This window comes from Anopheles stephensi, chromosome 2 (genome assembly GCF_013141755.1).
Source record: "Anopheles stephensi strain Indian chromosome 2, UCI_ANSTEP_V1.0, whole genome shotgun sequence".
Classification (NCBI taxonomy): domain Eukaryota; kingdom Metazoa; phylum Arthropoda; class Insecta; order Diptera; family Culicidae; genus Anopheles; species Anopheles stephensi.
The window spans coordinates 79440535-79463281 of NC_050202.1; the positions used below are offsets into that span (position 1 = coordinate 79440535).

The 22747-nt window shown below is 48.7% G+C and overlaps 1 protein-coding gene across 3 annotated transcripts; it reads left to right on the forward strand.

The window, feature by feature from the left end:
• The first annotated feature begins 5665 nt into the window (after positions 1–5665).
• LOC118505447 lies at positions 5666–22073 on the forward strand. Of its 3 annotated transcripts, XR_004905423.1 has the most exons (5): positions 5667–5956; positions 18057–18243; positions 19298–19402; positions 20314–20579; positions 20716–22073. XR_004905423.1 is itself a non-coding variant. In XM_036041245.1 (4 exons), exons 1-4 carry the CDS (start codon positions 5948–5950, stop codon positions 20751–20753), a joined length of 339 nt encoding a protein of 112 aa, XP_035897138.1. In that variant the 5' UTR covers positions 5666–5947; the 3' UTR covers positions 20754–22073. The 3 variants fall into 3 exon arrangements, 2 of the variants coding, with proteins under 2 accessions (XP_035897138.1, XP_035897139.1); XM_036041245.1 differs by lacking the exon at positions 20314–20579 and having other exon boundaries at positions 5666–5956; XM_036041246.1 differs by having other exon boundaries at positions 20314–22073.
• Positions 22074–22747: the final 674 nt, after the last annotated feature.

The following is a 22747-nucleotide window of genomic DNA, read 5'->3' on the forward strand; positions in this document are numbered from 1 at the left end:
CATTTATCACAGCTCATCGATTATGCGTGTACGAGCTGCGGACAGGTGGGCCAGTCAGCTTAACCAATGCAAGGCGTTGCAGCTGCAACGGTTGAGTGCACTGCTTGGTTTGTCAGTGGAAGAATTTCAAGTGCAATGTCAGTCCGCAAGGGACGGTGAGTCAGCGAAGCGTCCGAATCGCGCTGCAAGGCGACTGCAGCACCACTCTAGAACATCCTTTCCCTTCTGGCGGTAGACGTGCATCGAAACGATTGCCCCGCTCGAACGCTCTAACCTTGTCCAATCAGACGCCGACACAGGAGCGTCTTTCGCCACACTCGGTTTTGCGTGGATCTTGGAGAGGGTGGAGTAATTGTCTGGCTATCGATTCGCTTAACGACGCGAAAAAAAGAACGGACGCGATTGTAGAACGAAATTGTTCCGTCTCGTAAAAGGGCACCGGACAGATCCGTGACCACGATCACGATGCACACACTCACTCGCCACATAGCTGAGCTTCAAATCGAAAGACGGCTACGAGATTCTACGAGATTGCCTCGATCATGATCTTGACCTTGAACGGAACGGAGACTCGTTTGGTGGAACAAAACTACAGGTTCAATGAACATTCCGATGGCGGTGGCCGGCCTGTCCTTGGTACAATTTCCGCAAAGAGTACACCGATCGGGGACGGTAGCAGCATCCATTAATCGATTTTTCCATCGATGTCCGGCACCCGGTCGCCGATGCTTCTCGGCGTTCTAATTCCACCGTGCGGGACAGCCATCTAATGAGATGCACTTGATTTCGGTCATTGTCTTGCGGCCAACCGTGCACGGTGACGTATGTGGTGTACGTGAGTGAATGGGCACGTATGGGTCCGCGCGCGTACCGTCACTTCCGAGATTCGTTGCGAAATCATGCGGCGGCCGGAGTCGCGCTTTAACCTAATGACCTCGCGTGCACCGAGGGCACGCTGGCGCAGTGCACGTTTTGCAGGCGGGAGGCATTCGTAATCTCAAAGCCACCACTCCGACCGGAGCTCAGGGTCTTGCGGTGTATCGTGCCTGCAGCACGGGAGAGATAACAATCAGCCGACTAGCGAGCGAGACCGGTGCCGGGGAAAAGCGATGGGAAAACACTCAGCCGTTCGGTGTGTGTGTGTGTGTTAAGGAAAACGTTTTCTAACTAACTGAGAAGGTTTCGTGCCCGGCAGCGATAGCATCTCTTGCCGCTTACTGGATGGATGGAGCCAGTTTAAGAGCATGATGATTGACGGATGATTCGGTTTCGGAGGTGGCCGTTGATTCCACTGCTAGAGGTCTTCTGATTCACTAACTGTAACAGGTGTTGGTGCGTAGCGATGGAAAACGGTGTATGGCGAGGGAGAGGCACACCCGGGTCGGCTCTGCGCGCATATTAGCTTTAACGAGCCGGCAACGGATTGCTGTATGAATATTTGAGCAGAGCGAAGCACGGTTTACTAAACAATCAGCTAACATGCTGATAAATCTGCAAAATTATGCATTCATTTAAGTCGGGGTCGCCTAAGTGGAGTGTTAAAGTGTGGTCAGTTTTTGTTTGGATTTTTACAGCTGGAAGAAAAAGGTCATGGATTGTGGCGGTGATGGAGGGGGTTAAGTACTGGGATAGTTGTAAGTTGTAATTGTGTAATTGCATAAAAAGTTCAGTTAATAGAAATTTTAGGTGATTTACGCTAGAGAGCCTGAAGATAATTAAGAGCTTAACTAGTCGATGAGAGTAGCTCTGTATCTAATGATGACTAGTTAGCAATTGCGAAGCCCATGAAGCGAGTCAATTACTTTAAATATCGATTCCAAAGTAAGCATTTTAAAGTGAAGAACAATTCAAAATGGAATGGTAAGAATTTGGAAACCGTAAGAACAAATACACCAAAGCAAGAGATGAATCGAACAAACTGGCCATGGATAATGCAAAACATGTTGTTCTGTTTACAAAACAGTTTTAATCTTAATAGAAAAAAAAACGATCAAAGCTCGAATAAATAACATTGACCTGAGGCAATAGGCAGCACCATTTCCTATGTTTCCAAAGCCAAACTTTTCACATCCGGACTAACGGTTTGTCTTAATGTTGTTTTAAAAAATGATAGGTCATTTAGAATCAATTCCGCCTGTCATACGTATCCAGCCGAACGGTTGAAGGTCTTCCCGCATGCTATCCTCGCGAAAAAAAACCCGCATCGCACTCAAAAAAGAAACCAGCTGCCGAATAATGTGCCGGTCGCTGTATTTCGTTTAACCGCTTCAATGTGACATGCTTCTTGTAGCTCGAAGCTCCTTTTCTGTTGTTGTTGCTGGTCGTTTCCTTCCACGGCACGAATGCGCGATGCTAAAAACCGGCAACCGGTAAATGATCAACCGCGGGCGCACCGACTGACGGCGACACACAGAGTTCGTCGTTCAAGTTCAAGATCGGTCAACCGGAGGAATTGCGATCGCGGCCGGTCGAATTTGACTCACACGGGCACTGTGAAAGGGCTGGCGCGGTGCGCGTGGCAGATGGTGGCCGTGTTGCGAACTTGAAAGCGCGAGAACGAACGTCACCCGCAAAACCGTAAAACCTGTTGCCCCGCGCAGATCTTCAGCCGAGGACTCCAATTTGGGGAGCTGTTTACCGAAACGCGTGATGCAGGTTATGATTCCCTGCTGCTGGCTGCTGACTGACATACTCTGCACGAGTTCTAGCTAAGAGTTTCGGTGACTATGTGCCACTGTGCTCTGACGCACGAAATCAGTGCAGAGCAATGACCCCAAGGCCAACACACCAGGAAAATGTGATCCTGCGCAAAAGAACCTACTTACGACTGCGACAAGTTTATCGGTCACAAGGATAGCAACTTGTCTCAAGGGTTGCCCGGGAAGAGAAAGGGCTTTAATGGCCGGGGGGACGAGGCAGCTACCCTACCTGGTGACCTGGTGGGTGAGTAGCGATTTCGTCGAGCGGAATATTCTCGTCCGCCTATCGGACAGCCGGTTCCTTGTTCCGTCAATGAGCGTCACGCATCCGTTGGCGGTTGGTTTCAGGATCAAGGTAACACGGTGGTCGTTAAGTCACCGGAACCGGACCGATTGCGAGTGTTGAGTTGAGGGTTGACAGGCGATCGTGCGAAGTTTGCTAACATCAAACTTTAGATCGACCCGTCGAAGTTTATGGACTGAAACGGCTTCCGAAATCCTACCGAAATCTACGCGGGTGGGAGGTTTTGATAAATGTACGCGCTGACTTAACGATGCCGGCCGGGATGGGGGACTCTGGCGGGTGCTTGCCAGGTGTGGCGGATTAGCGTAGGCCGACCTCGACCGCAGCAGTGTCCTTTTGCTGCCCAGGAACACCCGAGACTACCGCCGGCGGTGGGCTACTCCGTTGCGAAACCATCCACCGGCGGGTCGCTGTGGTAGGAAGCGACACAGCCCCCAAAAGTACAACGCCTTTCGATGGATTTTTGTGAAGGAAAAAGGAAATGATTGACGATCGATGGTGTTGGATTGTGATGGTGCGAGGTGACACCGTAGAGCGCAAAGGTAGTCCATTTCCGTGGGTGGTTAACATGACATTTTTGGGGTGGTTTTTGATAAGCCGGCAAGCCGTCGCAACCCATTGGCTTGGAGCTTGGTGCGGATTAGCCGGTGTGCCGTGTGCGGTATGGGGTGCTTGTAGTTTTTGGGGATTAATTGGCAGCTTTAATTAATGAACAGCGTGATGGCTGGCTGGCGCGGTAGATGGTGTTATTTATTGTTTTTTTATCAGCTCAGGTTGAGCTGATGGAGCGTTTCAATAGAGGGACGGTGTAAAACATGTCAGTTTATGGCCATATTAAGCCGAACAAGATAACGTTTGGTGTGCTTTCTGCTGTACGTTATATCGTAAAATTTTAAAGCACGAGATATTCGTTTAGAATAATCGGGAACCGTTTCTTATTGTAGGACATTCGGTACAATCTTTTGTAATTGCAGTGTTTTTCCACATTGGAGGAGGAAGGCTTGATCTACGAAACTGTATTTTAATCGATTGTGTTATGTGATGTAAATCATGACTTCATGAACAGAGTATTGTTTTATGTTTGTGTATTTAAATAAAGCAAATGAAATTCTAGGTATTTTTGAACCCATAGCTGAATGAATATTCTAACAAAATTTGAAAGTAAATTTTTAGTACGTCACAGAGCATGGCTCAGAAGTCTGTTCATTAAAATTTATAACTTGTTTACGTCAATGTATGTTTCTGTTTATTGCCGGTGATTTTTTATTTAGCATTATTGTTTATATGTTTTGATTAAATATATTAGTTTTTGAAAATATGTAAATCATATTAAATTCGTCAGAGACTGATTTAATCGTCACAATAATCTATCCAAATATGATTTTTAAGTGTTTTAAAACGATTTCCGGTCAATTGCTGTCGCATTTGAATATCACCATGCTTAAGCTCTTCGATTATGGTCACTAAATATCTAATAGATCGCGATTTGAAGATCTGACAGATAAGTCTACAACACCCGTCACCTTTAGAATCTGATAAACGAGCTGATGAATCACCATAGCGTCTAACGGAACGCGGATCTCTGGATAAACCACAGACTCAATACGGTTCGTTCACTTCCGTCGTACGTCAGCCACGAAGGGACTGAATCCCATAGCTCCCCTGGGCGTCAATTAGTGAGCGTGAAAAATGATCGTTCCGGCAGTGGGATGATCCGATCCGATCGATTTAATGCCACTCACAATCGAATCAAACCGGCACGGCGCACGTTCTAATGTGTTTATAGTGCGGTGTTTAGCTCCAAGGTCGCTCTGACGCTCTGACTCTCATCCTCGACTTATCTCACAGCACGGCTTGGGCTACGGGCCAGGAGAGTGCTGCAATTACTCGGATAAGGTCCGGGTTCTGGTTCTGGACTGCCCTCCTATCCGACAATCCGGCCGTCGAGAACGTTTTGCTCAAGGCAACGGCAAGTCAACGGGGGACCATCGAAGAGCAAGAAGTCACGTACGCCACCTCGCGCGAGCATGGTCGTAAGCCCAAGAGCCACGAATCTCGCCTGCTCCGGTGCCCTCTCTACTTACACGGTTTGCAGGGTTTTTATGCAACAAAACTAACAACTGACTGCTTACGCACATGCATCAGATGCAAGGTAAGCTAAGCTTTTCTGTTCCATCAAATGCATCTTCCTTTACGAAATAGCGCCACCAGAAACGTTTTAATGACCGTCATGTAAAACCATGTAAAAAACCCCTGCATGTGCGGACTCTCGCACCGCTTCGTGGTGCTCTCAGGCGCGCTGATGATGTTCAGCAGTAGTGCGCGCATTTCCTGATTTTTCGCATACTCCGCTCCTAAAAAGCTCTGCTCGTAGTGCTCACCGGAGCTCTAGCTCTTTGTCGCTCTGCCAGCTCTGCGCTCCCTTCCATCTCCTTCACGCTCAATGTTGCACAGAATCCACTCGGAAAGCTAAGCGCCGCTAGGCTCACTCGAGAGCGCCGTTCACTCTCGCGGCTCGCTCTCGTTCGGCTCATCGCGGAACCGAAATGAACCTCGAGCGCGTAGATTTGGCGCGTGGCGGGCTCCACCGAAACCGTTGGCGCAGCGTGCTGAGGGGCAGTACCGACGGTTAGTGGTCGAATGTATAAAATCACTTCACGCTGGCTACCGACAGATCATTCCACGCTCAGTGCTTCAACAGCCAGGATCAAACACACACATCATCCTAGTCCCTCCGTGTGTCTTTAAAGTTTTCCCCCCCTTTCGGAGTTTTTCATTCCCACCTTTCCGTCGTTCTAAAGTTCAGCTGGTTCACACACCCGATCTTGCCGCGCGTGTGTGTGTGTCCGTACCAACAGTGCTTAACCAACGTCCACCAAGTGCGGGAGCTGCAAACTGTGATACGTCGCGTGGTGCTGATACTAAATTCAAACCAATCATCACTATGAATCTAGTAAGTTTTTTGGTCGTTGCCGTTGAGCGAAATCGTTTAGTAATTTAAGCACAACAAGGATTAGTGTTCTGGTGTGACAGTTGAAGAACAGTGAATAGTTTTGGCGGGAGCAAATAGTGAAACGGTCCAGCCGGGTCGAACTTTCAAACGGTGGTTTCATCGCGCTATGGTTCGTGTGGTGTTGGTGCGAAAGGCAAGGAAAAATGGCTCATTATCCGCCTGACTCGGTGCTCCGTGCGGCGATGATCGCGCAGATGCCCTCCGGAGAAAGGAAGAGCGTACCGATCGGTACTGAGGTGTGATAAGCAACCGGATCGGGGGTATGCTTCCAAGCGATGCTATTGAACACAACCCGTCTGCAGCAAGCTACGATAGGCAGCTGTGGGGTGTTTGGTGTGTGTTTCTTAATTTTATTTTTAGAGAAACACTTTTTTGTTTTGTTTCGTTACTCCTAATGGCTCGTTTTGTGTTTGGTCGTGTGCCTTTTTCCTTCCATGTGCTCCACCATGCTTATCCACATATTTGTTCGCGTATGTCTGTGTGTTTGTGTGAACGTTTTTGTGGAAGTGCGGGAGCGCCGTTTTGCGTGTTGTGTCTTGAGGGAATTATCCGAAAACAAACACCTTACCGGCATGTAGACCCTTCCAGCAAACGCTTGAAGAAACCGCGAGAGCCTAACGCAACCCCGACTCGTTTTTTTTTACCCTCCCGAAAAACGTTTCTTCGGAGGTGCGATAGTCATAAATGTACTGTTGAAGCAAAAGAGTGAGCGCACGCTGTAATGTTCGGCACACGGTGGAAAGATTGAAAGATCGGCTCTACTGATGAGACGATCGATCGATTAGCGGGCACTTCCGGACCAACCCCGCCTATCACACCAAAGAAACACCCTTCCGACGTGCCATTTCTAACGGCAATGGAATTTGTGCCCCCGTGCAGTTGACCTCGCCGCGCCAACTCTCTTCGATGGCAGCCTCCTTGGCTGGCACCCTGAACCGTTCGTTCGGATTCAATAGCGTTGATCGTTTGATTTTTCCCAACCCCGTTGATTATGTACCGGAAGAGGGTCAGGTTTTTCAATCGGAATCGTTTATGCCAGCGGTTTAGAGTAATGTTAACCTTTTGCTTATTAAACTCATGCCCTGAAAATTGCCTCATTTTCATAGCGCAAAATATGAGAGGACGGCGGTGGTTGTACATGTGGGATTACCTTCCGATTGGATTTCCATTTCCAAGGCTCCCGCTTTTCGAGACCGCAGTTGTAGTGTCTGCGCGTAGACAAGCCGCAAACAACGAACTTCACTTGAAAGTGCGAACAAAATAAAAAAAAAACAATACAACATCAAACCCGAACAGTAAGTAAGGTTAGTCTGTTTCACTTGTTTCACAGCAGCGTGGTGTACGAATTTCACACCAACCAGCAACAACATGCCCATGGCCTGGAAAGACAGGTTTTCTGTTTATCACCGGGGCGGGCATAATGGAAATTGAAAGGAATGGCCAACCAACCGTTTGATGAGCCTGTTGGCCATCGGCAAACCGGGCGTGGTAGAATTCCTTACCGATCCCGAATTTAGCAGCAGGCTCCATTATACAATAATGCCGATTTATGATCGTTTATCAGATAGTAGTAAAGCAGAAACCCCCTATCCTATTTCTTCTTCAGATCGGTAGCTGGAATGTTTAAATTAACGCTTTTGCAGACTCATAAATTCCGTCCGTCCACAAGCCATTCTCACGGCATTCTCTTGCACAAAATTCACCTTCACCTCGGACCTCGGCGCAACATCGATTCCCGCTGCTTTATTGCAATCTACTAGCACACTTTTGATCTCGTTCCGAACGACACAGTTCGTGCTCGCTTCTAACCTGTTTTTAATGGGTTAAAGTTATACGAGCCCGGTGTCATATTTTATCGAGCGTGAAAAGGGTCATTTTTTCGGTGATCGAAGAAAAGGGAAATTTTGATTAATAAGCCTCAAATTAGCATACGCGTGTAGTACCGCTGTTGGAACCGTTTTCATGCGGAGCGGACCGCACCGGAAACCCTTCGTCGAAGGTGAGTCGGAACTGGCTATTATGTTTCCCGTTCGGACTGATATGATCGTCAGCTTTCGAAATGCTTAAAGAAAAGCTTCCGAATGCCAATGCCAGATCAGATGGTGGACAGTAGCGGAGAAGATAAACGAACGGCATGCGATAGGGATATGTCGTTCGGGAATGCATCAGGTTGATTTATGCGGCCCTTCAGCATCCACGCTCGTTGTCCAAGGGTGCGTATTTCCACAAGCAGGTAACGTGTAGCGGCAGGGAACGTTTGGTGGACTTGATTTTCCATTGACTTTTTCCTCTACCACTACCGATTGAGTGTGTCAGCAAAAAGCACGTGCAGGAACCGGTTTGGAAAAGAGAGAAGACGCACACACACACAAAGATGCATCAGGTCGTAGTGTAAAGATTTCCCTTTTTTAAACGAATCATTCAGACCGCGACTGGACGGGAGCTGCAGTCGATGGCGAGTTTCCGCGAAGCACTGCATCATGCACGGAGGAACCGAACCGAACCGATGGTTTTTGACCTTTCCGTGCACCCGCCGCTGGTAGCCGCCGGGAGAGAAAATGGAGGAAACGAAACGAAATAAAATAAAGAGAGAAAAAAATTGAGAGTGAGCCGTTAATTGTCATTATGGAATCAGCGAGGCGCACCGTTTTCCGTAGCCTTCATATCCGTTTGACCTTCAAACGGACGAGGCAAGGGAGGGTTGGGGTGGAGGCGCCGACGGTGGCCGCAGACTGTACGCGCTCACATTCCGATCGTCACAAGTTCAAAATGGAGGTCAGCGGTTCGTGCGGTGTGGTGCCGATCTGTACGCGGATACGCACACTCGACACACATGACAACCGTTTCGAATCTTTTGACGCATCCATCGGTGTATCGCGCTTAATTAAGGCACATCAGACGACTCAGGGGGCCGACGAAAAAAAAAATCGTTTGTCGGAAAAACGCTACCTGTCTTGAGCGGCAGAATGCTTTACCCCCAGGAAGCGGACAGACCCACTGGTGATGCGTCATTGACATTGATTTTATGATTAGACGGTTCGCGAGATACTGTGTGGTGGACACGATGTGTTACGAGACAGAGAGCCGTCTGGTGATACTATCGTGGTTGAGGGGAAGAGAGGAAGAGATTTACGAAGGGCATTCTGTGGCTTTGATTCACCACGAATGATGAGTAAGGTTTTGCGGTCGGTCATTCGAACGATGGCACAGTGTCGGTGGGTCAGTAGAACGGAACCATGATTAGAACGATCATGTGGTAAAGATGCTATCGAATGTCATTGCATTTTTAAAGACAACTAGCAGTTTAATGCCTCTAAACGATTTGAGTTTAATTTGTTTGATTGAATCTCTCTATTAATAAAACATTTCCAAACCACCCTCAGTAAAAGCTACCTTCAAATGGTATGTTTAATTGGTAATTTTGGACAGAATTAAGATATCCTCCCAAAACCAACGCTGTCTGCCAACTCGTAATCGAACGCTAATGCGTGATAATCGCTTTAAATGCGTGCCGTACAGATTATCTGAAGCGTGAAGAAGCTTCAACAATCATGGGCCGCTGAATGCATACAAAAGACTTCGATGCGCGAACACGCAGTTTAAGCGACGAACCTTTCTTCGCACCGTACTGATGGGGCTTCCCTGGCGTACTTGATGCTGAATGACGCCACAGTGGAGGGCCAATGATTTCTGTTTTCCCTTCCTCGTTGTAACCGTCTCATTATGGCCAGTTCATGAAATGGGGGATAGTTTAGGGGCAGCGATGCGTAGGGGTGATCGCGCAGCAGAAAAATGCCACTTTCCATCGGGCACAACTGTGGCATGATCGGCGATCGGCATGCCGCTACCACATGCCGGGGGCTACGATGTGTTGCGAAGGAAATGACAGTTATTCGATCCCGGGCTGTACACCAACCGGGCGTTCATCCGATTTACCAACCATGCAATATCGCGCTGATCCATCCGTTCCCTCGGATGTGTGCGGCAACTTCCGCAAAGCATGCGAACCATATTGAAATTTAGCTCGATGATGTGCGTTCCCTTAGGCTGTAGGGCGTACGGCCAATTTCATACCGCTTCCTGTCCAGGGTGGCCTTCTCGCTGCGCAAGAGAGGAAATTGTTTTCCACTTGGGAAACGCTTCACGATCCAACATTTCGGGGTGGTTTGCTTTTTGTTCTATTGTTGTATCGTTTGTACCAATTCACTTTCGCCTAGTAGTCATCCTCCCCATTGCTTGAGGGTGACTGGGCTGTAATTTTCCTTTTGCACCAAGAAAATCAGACTCAATGCAAACACACCCAATCAAAAAAAGCAACAAACGCCCAAATTTAGTTCCACCTGCTGCAGCCCGGCTCCGTAGTGCGTTTTTCGTATGCAACGGGGTTGCATGGTGGCGCAAATTCGTGCGTTACGTTCGCTGGGTTTCTTTCGGGAGGGCGTCTCTTTCCACACTGTGCGTAGCGGTTTTGATGTGATTGTTTTTTCGAATCAGAAAGTACGTGCCCGGACAGTGCAAGGTTAGTGGCGCGAGTGCAGAAAAACTGGCCCCATAAATCTTCCAACGTATTTCAACAATACGAACGCGGGCCGACCATCCGGCCCCGACAATCGAATGCCTGCCAGATTCCCACCTCCCAGCTCAAGTATTACGTCAAATTTGCAAATGTTACGCATAGTTTTCTGCTCGATTTGATTAAACTGACGCGAGCCGAGGGCACGCGCTTAAGAATCCATCGGTGGCGGTTGGCTTTCGTGATAGCGATCAGCTGTAAAAGGCAATTAATGCTTGATCACGTTGGAACCGCTGCACGCCCTCCTGCGAATGCGTGACCGTGTCCCAGTTGGCTTTGACCATGTCCGTCCTTAAGTCGGCAAAGAAAAGACAGGCAGCGAGCAGCGAGGTTTATGGTTTCCTGGGCCCCCGTTTGTTTTCCATTTTGTATTTTCGATTTCGGTGTCGGAATGCAAAGTGCTGCTGGGTGTGCACCCGGTGACGTCCCTATAATTTATCGCGCACGACATTCTTAGCGTCGCCGTGTGAGTCGCAACCCGGATTGTTTGCACGGTACGCTGCATCCGGACCGTTCCGTTCATTCTCGCACCCTATTCCGGCTACGCTTCATTGGCCGTACGCAGACCGTCGGAATGGGACAATAACGCGACCGATGGGCCGGCAAAGCATATCGACTAATGACGCAACTGGTTTTAAGTTCGCTTGCTGGAATGTTCACTTCCTCCATTAGCGGAAGGCAAGGAGCAGCTCGGTAATCGGACCAAACTACTTTACGCCTATCTCCCTTCTCTTTCCTTCTGGTATGCTGGCACGCTGGGAAGACAATTATTTTCTAACAAAGTAAAACTGCTCCAAACGTGCATGGAATCGTTTTGTGTACAGCATGCAGAAAGAAAGTGAAGCGACTTTTAATGTTTTTTAAGCGTGTAACAGCTCCAACAGCTACTTCCCTATCGTTGGCGCACTTGATGGGGAGGACTTAATTTGAAGGTGGCGAGATGCAAACGCCTTCTGGTTCGTGTCCGCACCATATCGACCGGCTCCGATCGTGAACCTGCGTAGTGAACCCTCCGCTTCCTAGCATGTGTTCCGTCGGTATAATTACGCACGCTCCTTTCCAAGTCGCCTTGAGGGGCAGAACCGGCAGTTAAGCCGATGTAAATGTATCTCAAGGTTGGCCAGATGTTGTCCGGAGCGGCCATCTCGTGTTCGATCATTTGCATTCCAGTCCCGCTCGATGGCAGCCGTTTATTCACCTCCGGTTCTGATCAGTTTCCGAACAGCATCCACCACCGAACGGTGCTTTAATCGTACAACACAAGTCAACACAGGAAAGATTAATGAATTGTGAAAACGGATCATGCACACATCACGACCAATGATCACGGTACAAATGATAGTGACGGTACTGGTTCGAACGTCCAAATAACAAACATCAAACACGCTGCAATTAAATCGCATTTTTTGTTTTTTAATACACTTATAAAAGCACATAAGCGCGCACGCGCATGTGCGTGTGTGTTTTTCTTTGTGATAAATGATCGCTCAATGGTCGAGATGGCGCATCAATTCGTACAGGACCTTGACTTTCGTCAGTGTTTACGCGCAAGGACGATGGTGCCGTCGAGTGTTGCCAGTTGAGTGGGCTTCTTTTTTGGCCAGGCTCTGGGGATGAAGAAGGGAATGGGGTGCGGGTGAAGGGGGGGGGGGGGGTAAAGGAACCGCTCATTAAAAGCACCTGTCTCTGCCGAATGTCTGGGGTAGGTGTTAAAAGGCTTCGCATTCGTGTGTGTGTGGATCAAATTTTTGTGCGTCCCTTTCGATGAAGCCACTCGGTTGGCCTTCGTGTTTCGGTCCGAAGTGTCTGTAGAGTGTGTGTGTGCGCGTGGAGTGACTGCAAAACTGCCTCAGCTCGCTTGGAACGGTGATTCGAATTTCGTAACGGATCTCCATGCCGCGTACCATAACCACCTCGGTGTGAGAATTGTGGGTGGAAGGTGTGATACACATTGAAAAGATTTAACTGATTTTTCAACCAAAGAACGCCTATGTCTCGTACGTGACGTGCAAGTGATCGTAAGTGAAGCAGGCAAATGTATGCAGCTCAGTGGTGTCCGCCTGCTTGTCATTGACCGTTTTGACGTGCGAGTGGAAAATTTGCCACCCCCTTCGGTGAAGCCCTCGGACGGGTGGTTGCCAACCGAACAAGTTGGTGGATTCCGTGGTGGATTCTGCCAGAGCTTCTCGAGGGGTTTGTGGGTCAAGTTTGCCAGCTGATCGACGAGGGAGCTGTGCGAGCAGCGAGCCCCGCCTTTCGATCACCACCCATTCGGAGGCCAATTAAAATGCATTACACTCGAACAGAAAACCACCGGCGCTGGGAAAATGGACTGGTCCGTTACTTCAACCCAAAGCCCATAAGGTTGCCGCTTTCATTTGCCGCGTCCAATTGGTTTTTTGTTTGTTTGTTTGGTTGCCGGCGAATGTGCTGTGACAATTGCCACAGTCCGATCTATTAAGCGGTTTTGCACGACACTCCACACCAGTGTCCGAGGGTTGTTGGGTCGGCCAAATGCAAACGAGAGTGCTGTGCAAATAGACACCGGACGGCCCGGCAAACGCTGTCAAGCTGTCAGTGTGATTTTTGCACTGGGAAATCACGGTAGCCGACGGAACTGACCACTCGGATCGAACTACGCGAGCGGTTCACCGTAAAATATGGAAAGCAGTACACCGTACCGGAGGATTAGTGGTGTCGTTCGCTAGCGTACCATTTCCCTGCAGGAAACGATGGTCGAGATGTAAAATCGTGCGGGTTAGCAGGATGGTTTCACCGACGGCACGGTCAGTTTTGCTTGACGAGCCGCGAACATTGGCATAATTTTCGCGCCGACTCGCTCGACTGAACTCGCTACCACCTAAAGAGCGACGTACGTAAAAAAAAGACATTGATGATCGTAAAAAAGTAGAATGCGACAAGTTTACGGTTCACGTTGCACAATCGACTTTGCGTCCCGATCGATCGCCACACACACACACACTTGGCACCGGTGACTGACCATGGGATTTTAACAACCGTCCCATCACATCAGTTCAAGCGGTCGATTGCCAAGTAACGGACTCTATTAACGACACTCAGTTGGTGTTTTCTCATAATCGGACCGGAGCCACCATCTGCTCCGGTCCGGGTTTGCCTCCAGTTCGCCGTTTGACTTATAGCTTTCCGGTTGGTGGTGAAGAAAAGGGAAGGAACCGTGCCTGGGGAGGGAGGGATGTACAAGATCGGGTGGTAATAAATAGATCGTAATCGATGTGTATACATTCAGGCGCTCGGGCAGGTGAGCACCGTGACGAAAAATACGTAACGAAAACAACAACAAAAAAACAGGCCAAAGTCAACAAAGTCCGCCTCCGTTGTTTTTGCCTATGCGCTCACAGGCAAAAGAATGTCATTAACGTTCGCGATATCAAACACCCCACCACTACACGGGGTAGGCGCCTGTGATGCACTTGCGGAACTACTGCTGCACTGAACAAGCACCCTTTTCCCTTTCCCTCCGCTGTTCCCACACGTTGGAGATCATTAAGCTAAAGCGGTTCCCAGCGGTACACCGAAAAGGCCTTGCCGATGTAGGTCAGTAGCGGTATCGGTCGGCATGGAGCTGGAGCATCGTTGCCGTAGCCAAACCGTACCTTCCGCTGGCACTTCCCAAATAAACCAGATCGAACAGGCTGAATATTTGTACACGGGTGTTTTGTTGTGGTTGTTGTTTTTTTTTTCGATTGCTGATCATTTTTCTTGGCCAAGTTTGTTCTACAAAAGTGCGTCGATCATGTTTTCTAGCTTCGTCCGAAGCAACCACTTAACCGTGACGCACTTGGTGAGCGTCTGGCAGGGGACAATAAAAAGGAACTTTATTGAAAAATGATGAAATTTCAGCAGAATTGAACAAGATTCCTTAGCCGCGATCGGTGGCAGGTGGAGTTGGTGGCCGGGTATTTACAAGACTCCAGCTTCGAGATGAAATATTATGCAATTGGATCTCTTGGTAAACTGGGCGCTATGGGGCAGTCGGTCAGCAGTACGGCCGTACGGTGACCGCAGGCGTACATTATTAGTTTGCGAGATGGGAGGGGGGGGGGGGAAATGTTGGTGGAGCGCTGCCGACTGCGGCTGATGATCACTTTCAGTGAGTGATGGGGAGGTAGCGGATTCTACGCCGATCACGATCGTGCTGTACGACGGTGCGCTGTAACCTGTCAAAGTGTCAACTAACTCCCGATCCTTGGCAGCTCGATCACGATTAGAACCGTGACGACGACGACGACGATGAGGGCGATGATGTTGATGATACGGAAATGAGACGAAACAAAAGGTTGATCCTTTTTTAGGCACGAGGATGAGAGCAAGGCGAAACGGAGAGTCGGATCACTAATGGGCTGTAGGTTCAACTGCCGGTTCAATCACCGATCTTTCCAATGGGATCGTCAGTCTTTCCATTACTGCTGGACGTACTGGCGGTCGTCATATTTCGGCGCCGGAGTACTTGTCGTTAGAGAATTACTTCGCAATGCAATGAGCCTCCATGTGGTGTCATGTGATGTTTTCGTTGAGGTAGAATTTATTTCTCTCCCGAGCAGTGTTTTTAATCACCATCGCGTTACGTAAAAGGCCCCCCAACATGTCGCGATTGTCGATTGGGGCACGTGCCTGGTGTGATAGTGCATTCACTTTCTTGTTTTCGGCGTTTAATGGTTTCCATGGTGCCATGAGGAGGTTGGACTTCACTGTTCGGTAGCTCCTGGTGGAATCCCTTAAAATGCCTCCTACTTATCGCACTTGTGCCCGCGGGTAGGCGAAGAGATTGGAGAGTTTAAAGAGGGAAAATTCCCTACCTAGTACTGGCAATAATTTCTCAATCCTGCAGGGCACCATTATCTGGCGGTAGAGTGTTTTTTCCCGCTACACTGCCTGATTCCCGTGCTGAAGTTGCCTAGTTGTAGCTCTGGCTGCAGTGTGTTCGGAATTATGGCATAACAAGCCATAATACGTCAGTAACCCGTACAAAGCTTTTTATCCACACGCCTGTTCTTGCACGAACTCCTGGCCGATGCTAGAATCTGGTGATGCAAATTAGACCACCAACCAGACAAAGTGAACCAGGTCACTGTTACTGCACGGCGATCGATCGAACCAGTTAGATCAGCAAGAAGGTGGAGGAAAACCTTAGCTTATTCACCTAATTCTATCCACGATCTAGCAGACACTCGTGCTGCACGTGGTTACATTGTGTACCGATCTCGCTCTGTGTTAGTTAACTTACCCGCCGTCCCTAGGCTCGCCTATTGAGCCTACCCCTCAGCGGACGGTAGGCCTAACCCGCTGGAAGCAAAAATCGCGCAAATATACATAACGGAATGTACGGCCACGAGCCGTCTCTGTTTCACCGTGCGCGCGCGTTTGTTGAAGCGTTGTTGTTTTCCACTTCCTATCAGAAGATTGCGGACCGGTACTTGGTAGCGGACCTCTCGTCCATCCGGCGGGCGACCAGGTTTATGGGACTTTCGCTTTCGCTACATCCGAACTGCGACCGGACTGGAACAGGTTGTGCGAATGAATGGGAAGCCTTCCGGGGAGCCACCTTCGGCCGCTCCTCCCGGGTGGACGTACTTGACGTATGCTTCCGGACAGTAGTAGGGCAGCTCCGTAGGTAGGAAATCGACAATGTTCGATGAGAAGCGATCGGGTTTGAAAAGAAAGTGAGATCTTCGCAGACAATGCTTCGGTCGGTGTGGAGTTGAAACCGGCCAGGCCAGGCCAATTGTCCGACGGACGGACGGCCAAAATCCAGTTCAGCGATTATTGTGGTCATTTTATGATCCTATGTTTCAAATCGAGTTTCCACCGAGGCAGGAGGGAGTTTCGATTTTCGATTTTTTTGGCAGCCGCTGAGGTAATCCGCAAATCAGTTTTCACACATCGCTAATGCGGTTGGCGGGTTTTGGCCATGTGCCATGGAGAAGTTCGGCGGGCTTTTTTTATGTCATCGCGGAAAGCGGGAGGCCAACACGATGCGCAACAATAGATGGCAACCACAAACATGGGTGATCGTTTGTACGTGTGCACATGCTCGAATGTGTGTGAATAGAGAATTGCTGAAAAGAAAAAACGCAGCACAGACCGTAAACGAAAGCGAAAAGTTTAGCCAGGTTTTCCGTTGGTCAATCAGCGTGCCAGAAACCCTTCAGGAAAAAAAGGCCAGAATGTAGAGAGAGAAAGACAAAGCGAATCGCATCACATACGGTTATCCCGTTCGACACACAGCAATCAAATCATCCGTCTTAGTGTGCACCGTTGCATACCGCTTTATTGGATCGCCCTGGTCGGTTCGGGGTTCCGGGAGCTTATGCCGGATAGCATCAATTAGCTGCATGACGGTGTGCATTCGAATGCATATTAATCATATTGCCTAATGAGCTTTCGAGGCTCGGTCAGTCGATCGGATTCGGCATGTGCCGCCAGGCAACCGTCACACCGTCTCGTTCAACCCCGTTTTTATTGATCTTATTCGATCGCGCTGGTATGCTAACGGTCGGCCGTACAGCATAATGGGAGGGAACAATAAACGGCTTTTCTTTAATTAAATGAGTTTCATCACACAATGATCTCGGCCCCGGTCCCGGTCAGCTTCGCAGCATAATTAAACGCATAATTTGTACGATCGAATGAGCGAGATACTGCTTTACCGCGTGGTTGTGGTGAAAATCGGTTGAAATAACACGTTTATCATCGAATCAATTAGTGATTCAGTGCAATTTTCGTCTTGTTCGCTTTGTTTGCGATGGTGTTGTGCAAGCCCAAAATGGTATGGCGCCATTTTCCCGTACACTCGTTCCCGAATGGACAGTTAGTGTTTGGTTGTTCGAAAAACCGCTAGCGATTCTGGGTGTAGTATGCCCGAGCGATGATTATTGCAGTTTCGCGTTCTTACCGTTGCACCGAACAGTAGTGGATTAGATATGTCTAATCTGACCTGAATTATGGATGGTGAAGTTATCATTTGTTTTCGGTGGGTAAAACAAAAGAGAATCGTGCAATAGCTCGCCGGTAAAGAATTGGACGAGGTGGTCCGGTGGCCGAGGCGATAACGGCGCCGGTCTTCATACGGCAGGACCGGGGTTCAAATCTCATCCAGACCGCCTCCCCGTACGTAGGGCTGACTACTTTACTACGGGTAAAACCAAGTCACAGAAAGCCAGAAATGGCAGGCCGAGACCTCTCGAGGTTGTAGTGCCAAGGAAGAAGAAGAAGAAAGAATTGGACTGTTGCGTTTTTTTTCGGATTGCCTCCAACTGATCTGCCGAGTTGGATGCGATAATAGACCCATCATTTGGCGGGGGCCTCCTGACCGGCATTACTCGTCTGCTCAATTATTGTGTGCTTTTTTTTGATTACCATTTCTTCTGTACTTAGCTCCACTTTTCATAACATTAAGATTTGTTTCTCCTTCTGTCTCGTTTGCAGTTCACCGTCTTCTTCGCTCTCGTGCTGGCCGTAGCCACCGTCGCCGGACAACGATTCGGGTTCCCGCACACGGCCCAATTCGGGCTTGCCTCGCTGACCGGTGACTTTGGTGGACCGACTGCATTCGGTGGACAGGATTTGTCAGGTACTTTGAACGCTGGTGTCAGAGATCCAAGACAGAACCGAGGTGAGTGGTTACAACTTTTGGTGCATGGGTATGTTGTGGAGCGGGGGGAATCGTTCGGGAGATTCTGACGTGAACTTGAACGTCAGTGTGTCCTATCATTACAAAAAAACAAAAAACGAAGAAGTAATGATAACAGGAAGAGTTGTAACGAAACGATCAAAAAGATTTCTCTTTCGTGCGGCGTCAGTGAAGGAGGCGAACCGATCACATCAACTTCAAACAAGGTTTGACGTAAGCTTGCGGGCGATAATTTGCATAAGCCCTCCCGGAGACGTTCGAGTGTGATTTACGTGGTCCGATGTGATGTTGGGAGTAGTTGTTAGGTTAGGCCGGTACGATGGCCGGGCATACTCCCCTTGCCTGGCCGAGTGGTGAACTAGAACGAGTCTGTAGCATAGTGTGTGGGGTGACCTTTAGCGAGGGCACTATTCGGTGGTGAAGTGGTAATCGTTGTTAGAAACGTTAGTTTTCCATCCCCCCTTTCGCTAGGTTCCCAGCAGGCCAACCGGTTTGATGCTGGTTTTTTACATCTCTCAAACACTCGTGTGATTTTTGGACCTGGACAAACTAATCGGAAAAGGTAGTGTCGATGCGGAGATTGTATGCGATAGAAGAAGCTGTACAGAGGAAACAAAAAATCACAAGATCTCGTACTAAATTACGGGGTTCGACTACGAAACGATCGTTATTTGCATGTCGGCACCGTACAAGGCGCTAAGTATGGGTTAAACGTTACGGTAGTTGACATTTAAGGGTAGTTTAATTTAGCTTTGCTTTAGATTGTGCTGTCTCGATGACAGCTGTAGCTACATTGGAGACGGGGACCATTTGAGTGAAATAGCGTGTGATTGGAGAGATCCTTCGGTCGGAAATGTTTCAGGATGCCAAGTCCAGCCGCCGTGACAGCTGATTCGGTTTTGGAGAATGGCGTAATGGATTGGGAGTTCGTTTCGTTTGCGGGGTTTTTTTTTCTTCTCTTGTTTGCTTGCTAGATAAGATGAACACGTTCTCCTTAACGCTCTCTAACGCTCGTATTGGTTTGTTCTGCCCACAGGACCTGTTGTGTTCCCGCCCGCACCCGCTGATGCTCCAGTTGAGTCGAGCGGAGTCATTGTCGGTGCTTCCGGATACGGTTTCGTGCCACCGAATACGCCCCAGAGTAAGACCGAATAATAGTTGGGGGTTGCGCCTTGTCTAGTTGGACAAAAAAGCAAATACTACCACACCCACTAACATTGCCCCGCCTTACCCGATCCAACACCTCCGTGGGCCCGTGCCAACGGGGTGGGCATACTACTGAGTTTGAGTCGTGCTACTACTACTACCACTACTACCAACACTATTCTGCCACTAATCAGCTGCCCTCTTCCTATGCTAACCCTATATCTTCGCATTTTCCCCACAACCACCGTTACCACAGCCGTGAGACTGGGAATCTGTGGTGACCCTGTAAGATCGAATGTTTACCAACGGCCAGCGCCACAATGCCGTGCGCGATGGCGTACAATGTACATAGAGCACACGAGATATAACCACACTTACTCACATCTCCAAATGCAAACAAACCGCAGAGTGCATGCCGTGGCTTCCAATTAATCCAACCCTAATGAGCTAGCAGAATGCTTGGCCGAGAGACCTTCTCGGTGATACTAATCGCATGCAGATTGAAAACACTGGCTCACTGGCAAATGAGCCTCCGATCAGCCGCGAACAACGCTAAACGAAAGCATTACACCTGTGCGGCGTAGTCAGCGTCCGTGGGAAGAACTCTTGTAAATATACGCCTAATTATGGAAGCTCTCCAGCTGCTGGTGGCAGCCAGTTCCGTCCCTCTTCAGATTGCCATCAACTAACAAACGATTAGAACGATTAGCCAGGCCATACCTACGTTCTATGTTTCTGCTGCCGAATGCTTTGCCGCTTCTGTCACTACTACCATTAACTCTGCTGCTCGATTGTAGTACTGCTCAGTACTAACCTGACCTGAAAGCTCTCGCTAACGGCTCTACCGAAAGCAGCCGATACGTGGAAGGCTCAAAACTCATGCATCAAATTTGCTCCCTCGTCTAGATTACTACTAAATGCCTACGTCCTGCAACGCACAAAGCCAACCCCATCCAACCCTACCAACCCTTCCCATGTCCCGTCAATACCGTTTCCTTCTACAAATCCGATCATCGTTAAACCGGGTCCACTCCTAAGGCACTGATGGGATGCGTAAAGGGACGAACGATACGAAGTGTTCCCCAGACTAAAACCACCGACTGGAACCACAAGGGATACTTTGTCCTCTCGGAAGCTTTGTGTGTTTTTGTATTTGTGTTGTGTGTGTCAGGGTATGTGTGTAGTTTACCACTCCATGTAACTAATGCGAAACAAACACCCCTCGTAAACTCGCTTCCCCGGAAACCCCCGCGTACGGCAGCCCCTCCCCAACACACCATGTCCAATGTGTTTCTTTCCATTTTCCAGATGTGAATGCGTTGTACCGAAATTTGCGCTATTTCTAAGTCACTGAACGTTTGCGCACAGCAGATAGCGTAGGCATACAGGCATTGCATACTGACCGATCGGTGAACTGATCGATATTCGCTGTTAGCAACATACGTGTTTAGGCCGCTACGATCCGATGCAGATTGGGATCTTCAAAATTTTATGTTCACAAAGGCAGGCTCCATAGCTAGAAACGGAAAGAGATCGGCAGGTACGCCAAGCAGCGAGCAACAGGTGCACCGCCAATGCACATGGTCACCGGTAAACAGTCAGCACACTATACATAGTCCACGATATTCGCGCACTGATCAGGTTAGCGTCTAGAATTGATTCTTGCGGTTAGCATTTATGTGTTTTTGCGTGTTTTTTTGTATTTTCGAAGGACGTGCAGGAATTTGATGCCATATCAAATTTGTTGTTCGAGCCAACGGACAAAGTCCTGATGCGGTGCAGGGTTAGCAAGCGGGTTCGGTTGGTGATTTTATGCGAACCAGTTTGTAAGGTTTGCTTCCAAGCGGCCAAGCAAATTGTATGTCACACGGCAATTCGATATAAATCACACTCGAACTTGAACTACTTGCGCATCGACCGATCACGGTACGCTTTGCTAATGTCAAGCATTATGCAACCGTTGTGTTTGCGTACTTAACACCATCCATTTAGCCGATTGTTCCTTCATCACGATTCATGTAGGGTATGCACAACAGTAGGAATTTCCTTTCCTTGTTTTTTTTTTTAAATCAGCTTCGATTCTACCCCAGTTGCGATATGCGTGTAACGATATTTATTTGTAAAGATAGCAACATCCAACTCACAATATGTGTGTGTGCGCGCGCTATGCTGCAAACGCTGCATCCAACATCCCAACACAGCCACCCAAAATTGTACAGTACAGCCACCATCCAGAATCCTCCAAAAAACCAACACCCACCCACACGGAAACTAATAACCGGTACCGGCCATTTTCTTTCATCGAAAAGATTGTACAAAGAGCGAACGAGAGACACAGTCTAGCACGCGCGGCGCCAGTTACTTAGCATGCGTTGCGATTGTAACATGTATAGACACCTTTACCATACCACACTATCCTTCCTTTTTGTACAAAAGCAATCCTGCGAGCGTGTTTGCGTGCGTGTATGCGATAGTGTGTGTGTGTAGGTTAAGATTGTTTGAGCGGAACGAACGTTTAGATTGTTCGAACAGGTGGCAGTAGGCCACCCCCGGGGTATGAACGAGTGGGATTGAAGTTTCCGTAACACCTGATGGTTCTTTCTGTACGATACTTTACATAGCAATTAATCGGTAACTTAATAAATTATTGTATAGATGAAATTTAATCTTATTGGTTTGACATGTTTGATCGGTTGGGTGGGATGTATATAAGGCCCGGGTCGCTCGGAGAAAAGGCACACCGTTCGTATCCTATTCGTTGGTTTCTTCTGTTTGAAATTCCATCTGGTTCTTTGGCGACTAATTCAACCCGAACCCTTGTTGTGTAAATAAAAAGCCCCCCCCCCCCCCCTTCTTTCGTGATCTGGTGGACGTTAGCAACAGCTCCTCTCCCAATTTCTGTCCACAAATGAAAAAAAAACTTCGACGTCGTCCAGGTCCGGAAACTTGGGCCGTGGGACAACGTGCGATTTCGCATTTAATGGAGCGGCCTAGCAACAGCTACGAGCGTTAGTACGTCCACTTTGGCGCACATTCTTATGCGTCCCTCAAGGTCAGTGGTCGCAAATTTTCGTCCGTCCGCCAGTCTGATCCTTCCGCGGCCGGCGTTGTTCCGCGACGGGCGTACAAGAGCTCGAAGCTAGAGCGTCGGTAATGGGTATTTATTTTTTAAACCGTAACACGCTGTTCTTTTGCAATCGCGTGCTCCAACCATATCCAAGGGAGCTTTGTGTTGGTCGGTTTCCACTTCCTTTTTGTCCACTCGCACAGTGCACAGTGTGCTGGTGAAGGTGTGCCACGAAAAAACCCGTAGTCTTTCGCTTCCTTGTGGAAGCCAATC